Source organism: Pogonomyrmex barbatus, unplaced genomic scaffold (genome assembly GCF_055798465.1).
Source record: "Pogonomyrmex barbatus isolate J1 unplaced genomic scaffold, ASM5579846v1 scaffold5, whole genome shotgun sequence".
NCBI classification, from domain to species: domain Eukaryota; kingdom Metazoa; phylum Arthropoda; class Insecta; order Hymenoptera; family Formicidae; genus Pogonomyrmex; species Pogonomyrmex barbatus.
Window position 1 is genome coordinate 10,407,522 of NW_028297149.1, and position 13,664 is coordinate 10,421,185.

The 13,664-nt window shown below is 36.2% G+C and overlaps 2 protein-coding genes across 3 annotated transcripts in view; both read right to left on the reverse strand.

Moving 5' to 3' along the window:
* Positions 1-13,283, reverse strand: part of LOC105431364 (4-vinylanisole receptor-like) — a 69,454-nt gene extending 56,171 nt beyond the window's left edge. The window contains exons 1-3 of the mRNA XM_089081916.1: positions 11,913-13,283; positions 7,608-7,661; positions 6,700-6,860 (exon numbers count right to left, since the gene is read on the reverse strand). The gene's annotated coding sequence lies outside the window, so the exon portion shown is untranslated. The remainder of the gene's footprint in view (positions 1-6,699; positions 6,861-7,607; positions 7,662-11,912) is intronic.
* LOC105431327 (uncharacterized) lies at positions 9,184-10,739 on the reverse strand. 2 transcript variants are annotated; one of them, XM_011645438.2, is made up of 4 exons: positions 10,608-10,739; positions 10,094-10,129; positions 9,725-9,959; positions 9,184-9,323 (listed from the first exon to the last, which is right to left on the reverse strand). In XM_011645438.2, exons 1-3 carry the CDS (start codon positions 10,650-10,652, stop codon positions 9,735-9,737), a joined length of 306 nt encoding a protein of 101 aa, XP_011643740.2. In that variant the 5' UTR covers positions 10,653-10,739; the 3' UTR covers positions 9,184-9,323; positions 9,725-9,734. The 2 variants fall into 2 exon arrangements, with proteins under 2 accessions (XP_011643740.2, XP_011643741.2); XM_011645439.2 differs by having other exon boundaries at positions 9,725-9,929; positions 10,608-10,737.
* Positions 13,284-13,664: the final 381 nt, after the last annotated feature.

The window sequence follows — 13,664 nt, forward strand, 5'->3', positions numbered from 1 at the left end:
ATGTACCAGTTATTTTATTTATTTGATAAATATAATTTTATAATAAAAAATTATGTATTTCTCATTTTAGATAATATTGCAGAAATGAAAATTTACACACATTAAAAAATTATTTTAATAATATTTATATAATAACCAAAATATTAATTCTGAGAGATTGAATGCGGTAAACAAATAAATATTCGTAAATATTTGCTATCTAAATCTTTCCTGACCATCATCTTCGTATCGTTCGGCCCTGAGGATATGCACATATACGTGTTTTTCGGCAAATTTATATATATAAGATCGGCGACGACTTCCGCAAAAATCGAATACGTCGACGTAAGACGAGATTTCGTTCGAACCATCCGCGTGGCAAATATAATGTGTCGTTTCTTTTAAAGTACAGGGTACCGTAGCGCGAAAAACGCGCCAAGAAGAAAGGACAGTGATTACACGCTATAGGACCAAGGCACCGGGGTGAACCCCGGTGGCGGCTCCTTCCGATTCCTCCGTTGTCCCCGGTCGGCTGATTATCTGACACAGTATGAGAACGGAACGATGGAAGCGATTCTTCGGCAATCGGTTCGGCGGAGAAAGGAATCGGGAGACGTCCGACGGCAATTGCTCGGTGCCGCTCGTTAATTCTCAGCAGTTTCGCATCTGACTTTGAACTCACCGTGTTTCGAACACCGTGGCGAAGATTACGCCAAAATGACACACGAGGGCGATATACCCCTCACTTTCCCTCTCTTCTCGGAGAAGTCAGTGACTGCGGATGTCACTCGGGCAACGCCACGTGCGTGCGAAGAAACATGCGTGAGCTCACGTCGCGAGATTCGAGAGATTTATCCTAAAAATAAAGATACTCAAGAGAGCAAGGCGTTCAGTAAATAAGAATTTGGAGAATGTAATATTTCTTTTCTACAGACTTTAAATTTATATCGCGCTCTCTGAGACGAGTCGCGATATTTTTCTCAGACACGAGAAGATCAGGAAGTTAAATCGGCGGCGCATCTGCCGCGTCGCATCTCGCTGGAGATGCGAGTCATCGCGCGGTCTACAATCGAAATCGACGTGGCGACTAAAGTAGTGGCGAGGAACCGGGGGAAAGGAGAGGGGGAGAGGGGAAGATCGAGAGAAGAAAAGAGAGCAGAGCTCGGCGCCGGGAGATGAAGACGTTCCACGCGAAAGCGATGAGAGAGAGAGAATAAAAGAGAGAGATAGAAGAAAAGAGAGAAGGAGTGAGAGGGACAACGACGTCAGTGCGTCGAGTTCGTTATTAAAGATCCTGGTAGGTGTTCGCGCGGCTTGAAAGGATGCTTTTTCCGAGCGGAGAATTCGCCATTGTCTAACGGCGCACCGATACAGGGCCATCTAAACTGTCCTAAAAGTCCGTGTAATATTCCTGTGGCACGCCACCCACGTGGAGAGAGAGAGATATAGGGGGAATCGATCCCGATCCGATAAAGGCGCGATTGGGAAAGGGCGTTTTGTTGCCGGCTCTCACGCGCGATCCACCCTTCGCCGTGGTAACATAATGATCATTCGATACGGAACCGCGATCTAACTTCGCCTGCTTCGGATGACGTGGGAGATGTGTCATGTAATGATCGAACGTTATTCGCCATCGACGATTCGAAGGATCGTTCAGAGTCGCGCTTTGAAATATCAATATTCGCCAATATATTGCAATGACTTTACTAAACTTGACAGCGTAGAGCAAAAGCGAGATGGTGAATGGAGATTATTTCGTCTATCAAGATAGAGCATTTGAATATAAGATATGTCGCGCGACAAATTGTTACCGTAAAGTCTTCTCTTAACAATGTATAAAGGAGATAAAGGCACAATATACTTTTTTTTCTTACTTGTCACAATAGATAGTTAGTTTTAAGCACTTTTTTGCGTAAAATATATATTGCGAGCTAATCCATTGATCAATTCTTATTCCAAACATCGATTACCTCGGAACTATCGAATAAGAAATTTAAAGAAACTTAAAAGAAGTTACTCGAAGTAAGAAAGTTATTCGTCTTTTAAGATTGATTAATCACCATCGTAAATTTCAACTAATTACTTGGATGTCCGTTACAGCTATATTTTCGTGATGGATGTTGTCACAGAGCGTATACATCCCCGCTATGGCTATGGTGTCTCTTGGGTGATTATGCAAATGATAAAAGAACAGGTCGCTGACCATAACCGCGTATGTAAAAATAATTTTTTTCTTCAACTTGACATAGATAATTCACACATTTACTATGCTTACTATAATTTAGGAACAAATATAACTTAAATATCTTAATTTATTATTTTACTTCTATATTAATATTCTTTTACATCAAGATAGAAAAAATTTACAGTATGAAAAAATTTTTTTAAATATAATAATAATATAAATAATATAAAAATAAAAGAATACTATACAAGTAAAATTCTGATAATTATTTTAATTTGTGTAATTACAATATATTTTTTAACGTTTACTGTGTAAACATGCATCGATTCTTGAAAATTATCATTTTTTCCGAATCTCAATGGATATCATTCGTGTGATATGGGATAAAGTTATAAAACAATGTACGTAAAATGACGACCGGATGGTGAAGGAGTCGAGGGTTTTATCGAATATTTTGAGTGATTTATGAACCTGGCCACGCCTTCTCGTTTTCACTTTTGTACGTGCACACACCGCGCAATTAGTAATCAGCCCTGTAATTACGATAACGTTAAAACAGTTAATTGTTTAAAAGATTTAAGAGACGAACGTGAATCTAGATTAAGCGCCTTGATTTACAATAAACTGTTTTAGAAGAAAATTTTCCTAAACATAAGAATTCTTTTAGAGCAGGTTTCTCTCTAAATAAATTCAATAATTTTCTTCAGCAACATTATATTGAATTTCTTCATCGTCACAGTGTTTAATAAATAAAAATAACAATTGAATTACTATTTCAATTAAATAATTAAACAAAGTACTATAAGATTTATTTAAAATTTAATTATTATTTATTACACCAAAATAATATACATTTAATATATATTATTTAAATGCACGTTTAAATGCACAATAATATAATTCAATTTTGATAAATATTTGCAAAACGTCTCTCCAAATTAATTAAAAAGACACGTTTCTAAAATCCAATACTAATCTTACAGATTATTTCATGTCGAATAAATAAATACACGAGATCTCGCACTCTGGCCAGTCAAGTTTCAAATAAATTATGCGGCGGATCGAAGCGTTTTTCTTTGTGAGTCTCTCATACCGTGACTTCTCTCAACGGGGTGTGCCCTCGTGAGAAATTCGGGAGAAATCTGTATCCGACCACCCATCGCGGCCGTGGCGAGGAAGGCGAATTAAGTCACAATGCATCCGTAAGATTTAGAAATGGCGGAAGAATGGACGAGATCCTAGATCGCCGCTGTTCTCGCCCTCGTCCAGGTATCGTTCCGCGATCGTTTTCATTAAAAAAGAAGTTCTATCCTATATATAAATTTGACCCGTGCTACTAGCCCGAATATAATCAGAGGCGCACGTGTGCAACGGCCTGCTGGATGATTTAATTCCCCCACAACGTAATTATTAATGTACCCTCTTGCGATGTTTCGCTTTAAAAGGATTAATATCGATATAAAGTAAGGAGCAAAAAAATAAAAAATATATATAATACAATTATTATACGTACTGAGGCGATGAATTTCAATAATTTTAATATTTTATTTCTAAATATTTTTGCAATTGATATATTCTATATGCGTTTTGTCAATTGACAATGTCAATTTAACATGTATAGGAATCGTTGCCGAGACGTGCATGATTGTCTACAAGAATACAGCAGCGGAGAGAGAAAACTTTTAATTTACAACTTATTAAAAATCTCTCAATTCTGCAATGAGTTCCTCGCTCGTTCGATTAACTGTCTATGCGAAGTCTTTGTCCCCGATTGCCGTGCTGTGATTTATGGAGACGCATTGACAACGACGCGACGTGTATGTACATCGACTAAGAGATCTGTCAATAAACTCGGCAACGGTACATCAATGACCCCCGGAACCCCGCAAAACGCTGGCGTGACAAAGTACACGGATGTGCACGCGAAAAATTCCGTACATCTCCTGACGATGAAAATTTTGAAATTAATCGTAAATTGAAAAAACAAAATATGCCATAATAAATCTCCCTCAACGTACTAAAATATATATTTACTAAAATGTATTTCTGCATTTTTCTAAATAATTATCGTTCAGATGCATTTGGATAGACGAAATGTCTCAAATAATAAATAAAATAGTATATCCACGTGTGTAACGAAACTGCATCGAGAAGCGAGCTTGCGAGAACAATAAATGTTAAGAATTCATCCATCGACCATTTTCGTTCGTCCCGAGAGACGCTCCATTCGGAATGCGATAAAGCAGCCGCCTGCAGAAAAACAGAGTCGTAAACGCGCAGCGATAAAAAGAAATAGTATAGTAAATTAAAGACAATGTTTCGTTGACGCCCATCGCGCACGAAATTAGGTGTCAAATGGCACGATCAATTCCGTTGCGGGATACACGAAAATCGTCCATGATAATTCAATAGCCATCGTTTTCCCCGAGAGAGGTATATCTCTATCTCAATCTCAAAGAAAGTAATTCAAATCGATACGAACAATGTGATGAAGACAAAAAACGACGAAGACAATATTCACACATCATTATTGTTATAATTATAATTCAAAATTCAAATTCGTTTTATATGCTTAAATCATTTTTTTTTTTTAATTAGAATTATATCTGTAATAGACAAAGAAAAGAGACTTAGAGTCAATTCTAAAAAAAGTTTGATGCTGTAAATCGCAGAAACGTCGAAATCTCTATCAATCAACCGTCACGCCATAGAATTCACGTAATGATTCGCGTTCTGCTCTATTATCTTCCTCAAAGTAATCATCGATCTCCTCGATTTCATTCTTCTAGGTGGTCTTCTACGGTTCCCTAATTTCCCCACGGGAAATTCACCGAGAGAATTCTGGAAAGGCGCACAATGCAACGATAGCGCATTCGAGTCATTGAGATCGGCCGACAGTCACACTAATTTCGTGTTAGGACAAAAAAGGAGGGGGGGAGAAAGAGGGGGAGCACCTAAGGTTGCCCGTTTCTATTGTCATTTATGGAAGTAGGAAGTTCATTATACGACCGAACTCGCCGACGATATTCCGCCGACACGCTCACAATGAGCTGGCGAAGCTACCGAATGGCATCGCGCGCGATGGCTTTCTTCCGCGGGAAAAGGAAGAAAGAAGAGATGGAAACGAGACGCTGAAAGACACTTTCCAGCCAAGTCATCCCAATCACGAGCACGCGGACGAGCAATGCCGCCAATCGCGCGTCGTGATCGTGCACGAATCGAATCGTCGTTGCGGTGAAAATTAAACAATCTCGCAGTCGCTTAGGCTGCGATTGTCGAACGATTAAAACTCAGCGCGAGAGATATGTCTGAGAGATATTAAAATACACTTCCGAGAATATTTTTACTGAGACAGTGTATAAGACTTGCAAATTTTATTTATTTAACGAAAACACCCAAATGAAACATATAAAATTTTCATTAGTAATCTATCTATTGTAAAAACAAAATATAAAACAGTAAAAAGTTGAACTTTTCAAATAAAATATAAAAATATTGATTTTAATTAAAAAATTATAGTTTGACTTATTATCTATCTTTATCTAGATTTTAATATTTACTGTAATGATTGTACAGATAGAAAAATCAAATTTAATCGACGTTAGTAAAACCGATCAGCGGATAAGCTTTAAAAAAAAATAAAAAAAAAACAACAATAGCAAAAAAAGCGGAAGGATCGACAGATCCGATAGGATATACACTTCCTTTACTGCTTAATAACGACAGGATTAATCTATCGAAGCGATTGAAAGAAGGGATCAAAATCTTAAGGTCTTAATATTTGATGATTGACACATAACAATTAGACACCTGTTCTTTGATCAACACATGGATCAACCCACCCTTTTTTTCACTATCCCATTTTCTAATATACTCATCGATAAACTTCCTGTCCTCGGCGACTCCTCCCACATTTCATCGTCCTTCCTCTCTTCCTTCCCAATCTCTTACGAAGATCCGGTAAGAATCTTAGTGTTCCCACACAACCCTTGTAGGAATATAATTTTTTATTCGACGATTTGACATCTGGGGAAGTCTTAAAAAAATTGTCATAGTCATCAATGAAGATTTTTTAAAACGAGACCAAGAAACAAGATCTGTTTGAAAACCTAGATAAATCAGATTGTAAAAAAACACAAGGTTTGATCAATCATAAAACTCAATATGTTTACATAGTTTATATTTTACAATTTGATCGTTTTAAATAACGGTATGAATATAAATGTTAAATTTCTTACAGAGGAAATTTCTTGCAGAATGAACGAGAGGATGTCCACGTCATTTGACGTGCGGATCTCGAGGAATCGTTGAGAGAAAGGTAGAGAGAATAAGACGCGCGCATGCATAAAATCTCCTTTTAAATCAAAGACCATGCTCACGAAGGGGACACTCACATCATCAGCGGGGTCGAAGAGACGGGACGCGACGGTCAGGAAGAGACGAAGGAGGGAGGAGCATAAAATCTGGATAACACAAAAGGAGCGAACAGAGGGGCCGCCGGGTGCGTATCGCTTTGAGTTGCGTGTAAAAATTACCGCGAGATATACGACGCCGTTACCAGGATTGGAGCTAATTACCACCCAGAAGCGACGTCCGCGCGTATCCCGCGCGATAATAGTGAATCTGCGACGTTAGCTGACCTCCTATTGGCGACCATAGAATCCGACCTCGGCGTCAACCCCGTCGATTTATTCGCCTGTAACGAGATAAAAAGAGAAAACCGCGGAGGGAGACGCGCGGGGACAAGAAGAGATGGGAAAGGGGAGGAGGAAGGAGGGTGCTGAAGGTAATATTCACCGTTCGTCTACCCCTCATCGTCGTCATCGTCGTCGTCATCGTCGTCATTGTCGTATGTCGTCGTCATTTATCGACGGCGACACGACGCTTCGCGCGATGCCGATCGAGAAGCCATCGGCGGATGCGTCACTCATGCCGGCTCATCGATTATCCGCAAGTCGAATCTCGCCTCCTTTCATCCGCGTCTCTCTGGGGCGACGCAAAAGGAAACGCTTCGACGGATCGGCGATTAGGGATAATCGCGCGCCGAGTGCCATTCGATTTGTTCGTGCGCGCGCGAGTCTCGTGAATCGTCGCGCGCGATACCAATCGCGTATTTATCGCTGAATAAAACCCGCGACGGTTCTCAATCCGTGGACGCATTGAGCTCTCTTATGTGCCTTGTGCCTCTTATTTAATTATCATTCACGCAAGCAAAATAAACGCCGTACGACTATTAAGTATATGGAATATCTTAAATTGAATTTTCAGTTATGTTGTTCGAATAATTACTAGAGTAACTCGAGAGAAAATAGCGACAAGCTCTTATAGATGAAACACATCAATCACGAAATAAAATCATGTTTCTTTACGATAACTTTATGATAAATTAATTTGAGATACTTCGCGATATAACCCTTCGTGATAAAGAAAATATAGGACTCACCGATAACTGGTCGTTCCCGACGTGGTCCTATACGTACAAGGTTGCGATGCTACCCTATAAAAAAAATAGAATTATGTTATTATTGTAACGCTTTCAAAGCGAAACAACATGAAAAAAAGATAAAGAACAAGCGGTGATGCTTGCTACAATGTTTAACAACAAAATATTAAAAAAGAATAATTATTGTATTTCTATGTAATTAATACCTTGTATTACGCAAAAGATGTTTGACAATAAGATGATCATGTACGCATAGAGATTAATAAGGTGAAAGAGAAAACGAAAACTAGAGAAGTACGCGAGACAACAGCAGAGGAAGAAAAGAGAGATTTCTATTTTCGTGAATAAAGCGTCGTAGGCTGCGACCTTCGCGGAAGTCGGAAGGAATATGAGCGTGAGGCGTGCGTAGGTAGGCGACTCAGCGCGCGCATCTTACGCACCCCACCCCTCTTTGTTTACATCTCGCTCCACGTGTTTAGCGCCTCGATTGCTTTGTATATATCTCGCGCGCGCTACTTGCTCACAACAATTCCGAGTACGTTAGGTCCGTTCTTTTCAGCTAAACTTCTTGTACAGTTTATCTTTTCTCTTTTTCTCTCTAACGTAGACAGAAAAGGAAGAAAGATGAACCGTGTAAAAAGTTAAGCCGAAAAGAACAGATCTATCCTTGTGATGAAAGAAGAACAATTGTGACGACAGTCACAAGATGAAATACATTATCTTGGTATCGACAGATGCGTATTCGCTCGTAATCACACTTCGTAGTTTCTTATAACATGAGTTCAGAGTGATCGACATATGTCAAGTAACGAGGAGACGGAGAACGACTATCGTATGTAGTTGTTAAAGCGCAAAATAATTAATCATCTTTTCTTGCTCGATGCAATGTATTTGTACAATGTATTTGTAAATGTCGGTAGATTCTTTTGCGAATTAAAAGTACAATACGCCGCTATCGCATTAAATCTCGCAATCAATTATAATAATTTGTGGCTTTGTCGTTTGCGGTGCTTTGTTTCGAAATGGAATTTATCTCAAGCATGTGAAAATGGTTGGTGTGATTTTATAACGATCTTATAACGATCTTATAACGACAATATATATTGATAAATTGTACAAAATAATTCAAATTTATAATAAATATTTATAAATAGATACAAAACTGCGTTAAAAAAAGTTGAAAAATACTCAATACCTTTTGTCCCAAATATTTTGTTCTTAATAAAAGAATAGAAAGAGGGTTTAACTCTACTATTCTATTCGAATTTATTATATGGTTTTATTATATGGTTTTATTATATTATATGGTTTTATCGTCTGGATTGATATGATTAAAAATCTTTAAAAATAAAAAAAGATAATTTTTACAGAAAAGCAATCTTAATTAACAGACAAAATTATCTAATGTAACAAAATAGTTTTTAGTATTAACAAAAAAAAAATATTCTAAGTTAAAGATTCAAATGAAATAGCAAATTTAATCATAAAAATTCTTTGTATAAGAAATAAAAAATCACGCATTATTTTGGTTTTGATAGGAAAAGAAGAATGGATCATTTAAATAATAAGAAAAAACTTTCTGCAATGCTAAATTTTATTATCCTAAATCCATGGAATTCTCAGTTGTGCGAGTAATTTAATAAAATGTATACAGTGCTAAGTTAAATCTAATCATTTTTGTCTCGCAATGAACAGACTTCAGTATTCATGGAAGACCTACAAAATAAATATGGAAGATTAATCTTCGATCATCATGTTTTTTTAATAATGATTTTCTTAATAAAATATCACATTTTGAATGATTTGTAAATTATGATAATTGCGTTTATATTTTTCATTCTTAAAATGTTGTCGTGATTTATTAAACATCTAAAAATGGATTCGATTCGTTAAATTCGTCTTATTAAATTTTGTTATTCATGAAAAATGCCAAAAAATGTTTATCAAAAAATAACGGACATTATTGATTTTATACGAAATCTGACTGGCGATTGGCGATATATAATTCACAAGAATATTTCGCAAGATCGATATTACAATTCACATCAAGTAAGAACAAAAGACTTCAATTAAATATTATTAATCTAATAATAGATTACAATTTGAAAAATATCTACCAAACTCTAGTTATCCCTGTTGTCCTTGCCCGTATTGTCCTTGTCTTTGTTGTCCCTGTTGTCCCTGTGGTCCCCCCTGTGGTGGTCCCCCCTGTGGTGGTCTCCCCTGTGGTGGTGGTCCCGGTGGTTGGTTTTGTGCAGCACGTTTTACTAAAGAGTGAATTCGAGCCGTTTCGCCCATTGCACTCCCTGGCCCCAGCCACATCTTTAATGGAACACGATTTGAAATGTCAAACTGCAGATTATCCAAAGAAAATACGAAAAAAAATTCACATCTATGTTGAAGATTTGAAGATTTGAATTAAAATTGTCAAATTATCATGTCACAATTTTTTATATAAAATGTCCATAGTTGTGCATCTTACTTACTTGAGGTCCCATTTGATCGTCTTCTGAATCGGCGAACTAAAAAGATAGTTAAACTTTTTATTATGAACCATATTAGAAGTCGATTAATGATATTAATAACATTAATTACGTGACTTGAAATAATCGATATTATTTAGCGAGTTGTGAAATTGATCGAATGTTTCGAATGGCTCCAAAAAGGATCTTGCTCATTTAAAAAAAGAATATATTATTTATATTCTCGGATGTTCGATAGAACTAAAGTTATAAAAAGTTTGTTTTTGTATATGTATATGTATTTTCCTTTCTTTCTCTATTTTCACACATCGAAAAAATATATGTTACATTTTTTAAATATATAATCAATTATGTATTCTGAAAAAGGCTTTAATCTTTAAGATGCATTAAGATTCATTATCGATTATTAAAATACGAGTTCATATATTTTTAATTTAATTTATATCTATATTAACACGGTCTATGTAATTAACACATTCATTTTGTGACTATAAATGAGCTATTATCGACTTCTTACCACCGCCACGCAAAGCAACGCAACGAATAACAACTTAATCATCATGGTTAGCTTGGTTCACAAACGGTTGGTATACTAGTTAAACGTGGGCATTCTTCGCTTTTATATACATCATAATTTGTCAAGTTTACGTCATAAGAAAATGACAAGTCGACATGTACCTTCACTATGACATAATACGATTTCCGATAATTATTGCATCTTTTATTTCCGCAATTCGCGACAGAAGTTAACGCGCAAAACTTGTCAACAAGTTAAACATAGTACAATTATAATGTCTTGCTTCTACGACAATTTGCATATTTTTTACGAAAAAAGTAATCTTGTCGCCAGATCTTTTTGCTCACTATTTGACATAATGCGCTTTTTCATCATCATTTATTATTTCCGCCTACCGAAAATATATGACATTTGCATAGAAAAAATTAGCCTTAAATCAAGATTATATATATTCTCATATATAAACAATAATATTATAAACTTGATATAAAAGATTTTTAATCTTCAGAATTAAGCACCAGTAATACTTGCATACAAAATCAAATCAAGATTAAAATTAAAAATATTTAAAATTTAAAAATTTTAATTTAATTTTAAAAAGATTATAATATTTTTGCTTTTATATGAGAATGTCTTTTTAAAATGCTCATATATCATATACTCGTTTAGGGATGTTTAATTATTTCAACAAGATTCCTAAATTAGGATTAAGTATCGTTTCTTTTGCAAGTTGAATATTCTATAATTTTTTATGAATCGATAACAGAAAGTTTGTTATTTTATTTTAGTTTTGATGACGCCTTAGTTGTAATAAGCAGCAACTATAAATGTCACATTTCGTGACATAACGCAAGGTCTTGCAATTTCAACGTAATTAATCTTGTGGTGACATTAACTATTTAATTGTAATTATTGCTAATTATTAGACTAACACCACTTAAAGATGTTTCTTAAACGTATATAACAAGGTTTCTTAAACGTATAAAACGGAACTTTTTTGTCACAGGCTAGCCATAATGTTTATGTTTCTGAACAATATATATTCAACATTTGAAGAGCATGCTTGTACTTTCAAGAGGCGGTCATATTTGTAACGTAAACACATCATTGCAAAGACATACATTATTTTTCTGCAAATTTTCATATCGCTTTAAAATTAGTTGAAACTAACGAAATAGTCTCGCCCCATCCTAACATAAAATATTACTAATAGAATACATTAAATGTATTAAATATCTTTTCATTTTTCTTAATGTTATATAATTATATATAAAATGTTAAGTAAAAACAAGAAAATTGTCATACCAGCTATGTCGTGGCCTTATGCATTCTGTCGGTTCCTCCACCACTCGCAAAACACAACACAACACAATGAGAGAATCAAGCGCAATTAATTAAAATATTCATTGTTTCACTCTCGATGTTGAATAATACATATTCACGAAGAACTTTGTCTATTTTCATCAATGTAGACTAACTTTATCTCGATTAACTCACTTTTTATTTTTTTAAGTTCTAAAAATTAGTAGAAAAAGATGAAAGTAAATTAAAATTAATATACTCAAGAATAATGGCGACACAAAATTACGACGCATTTGTCCGTCAGTTGTATTTGGCACTCCCGAAATTTGATCGCATACACTTTGAACAAATGATTAGTGCGAGACACGGGACATTACGATCAATTTATTCAATCCATCTCCCGATTCCTTGCAAATCGCTACTTTTATATATTTATCCGAGGAGGCAGCTTCATACTTATGCCGCACAGTCGCATCGATCGCTTATCGGCTAATTACTGTCACGCGCCTCGATTAATCTAGCGTTTGACGTTCGCGCCGCTCGACCGCGCACGCGAGACGCCTTGAAACGGAACAAACGACGCGAAAAACGAACGAAAAACGAGCGGAACGTGACACTCCATCCATTGCACCGTGACGCTCCTGTAACGCTCATTACCCGTGAACTGAGAGCGCGACTTCGATTACTCGCCTACTTCACCCCGGTTGAAACTACTGAAGTTATCTAAGCGCGTAAGCGTTATGCGAGCCGAGATAAAATATTCGAGCGATAAAAGATCCGATATATTATTCACTGAACAATATAATAATAATATAATATAAAATAAGTTCGCCAGTCGGAAGGCATGTTTGTTTTTTAAACTAAAATGATTTCGCGCACGCGGAGTGATCGAGGCTGCGCGATATTCACTGCCAGTACTGAAAATATATAGTTCATGTCACGTATATTATAGACTTTCAGTACTGTGGCAGTGAATGCTGGAACGCTGCCCGAATTTGTCTCCAATCAATTCAAATTTAGCGATATCAGCTTTGTCAATTTTGTATATTGAATTGTCATCATCGCGATTATTTATCGTGGAATTAATTAACGATCAACGAGCCATGCTTATGAATTCTTTTCATTAAGCTATGATGTATTCAATATTTTCAATATTCAATTGTATATGCGATACAGTTTAATAAATAAAAAATCATGAAAAGAAAAAAGCGAGAGAAAGAGAAAGAATTAATCGACATGCGCGATTCTTTTTACCAAATAATAAGAATTTATCAGAAAATTTATATAACGGCGTACATACAACAATACAAATAAATCACGATGTTTAACACGGAAATATAAAAAAAAATAATTATTGCTATATAATATTAATATATATGTCATTATAATTACAATAATTATAATTATTGTACGTTATTATTACCTTGCATCACGCGAGATGGATTTTATAAAGAACAAATGATTGTCGCATCGGGATATCGATACAGCGAAGAAGAAAATGAGGGGGAGATACGCGAGATACGCGAGATACGCGAGACGATAGCGAAGGAAGAAGGAAGACTTTTATTTTCTAATCGCGAGCAATCCGTCCGACCTTCGCGGCAGTTGGCAGGAATGTGAGTGTCGGATGCCGCGGCTTGGCGCGCGACTTTCCCACCCCGCCCTCTCTGTTTACATCTCGTCGCGCGCCACGTGTCTAAGCGCCTCGATCGCTTTGTGTACATTTCGCGCGCGCCGCTTGCCCACGACATCAGA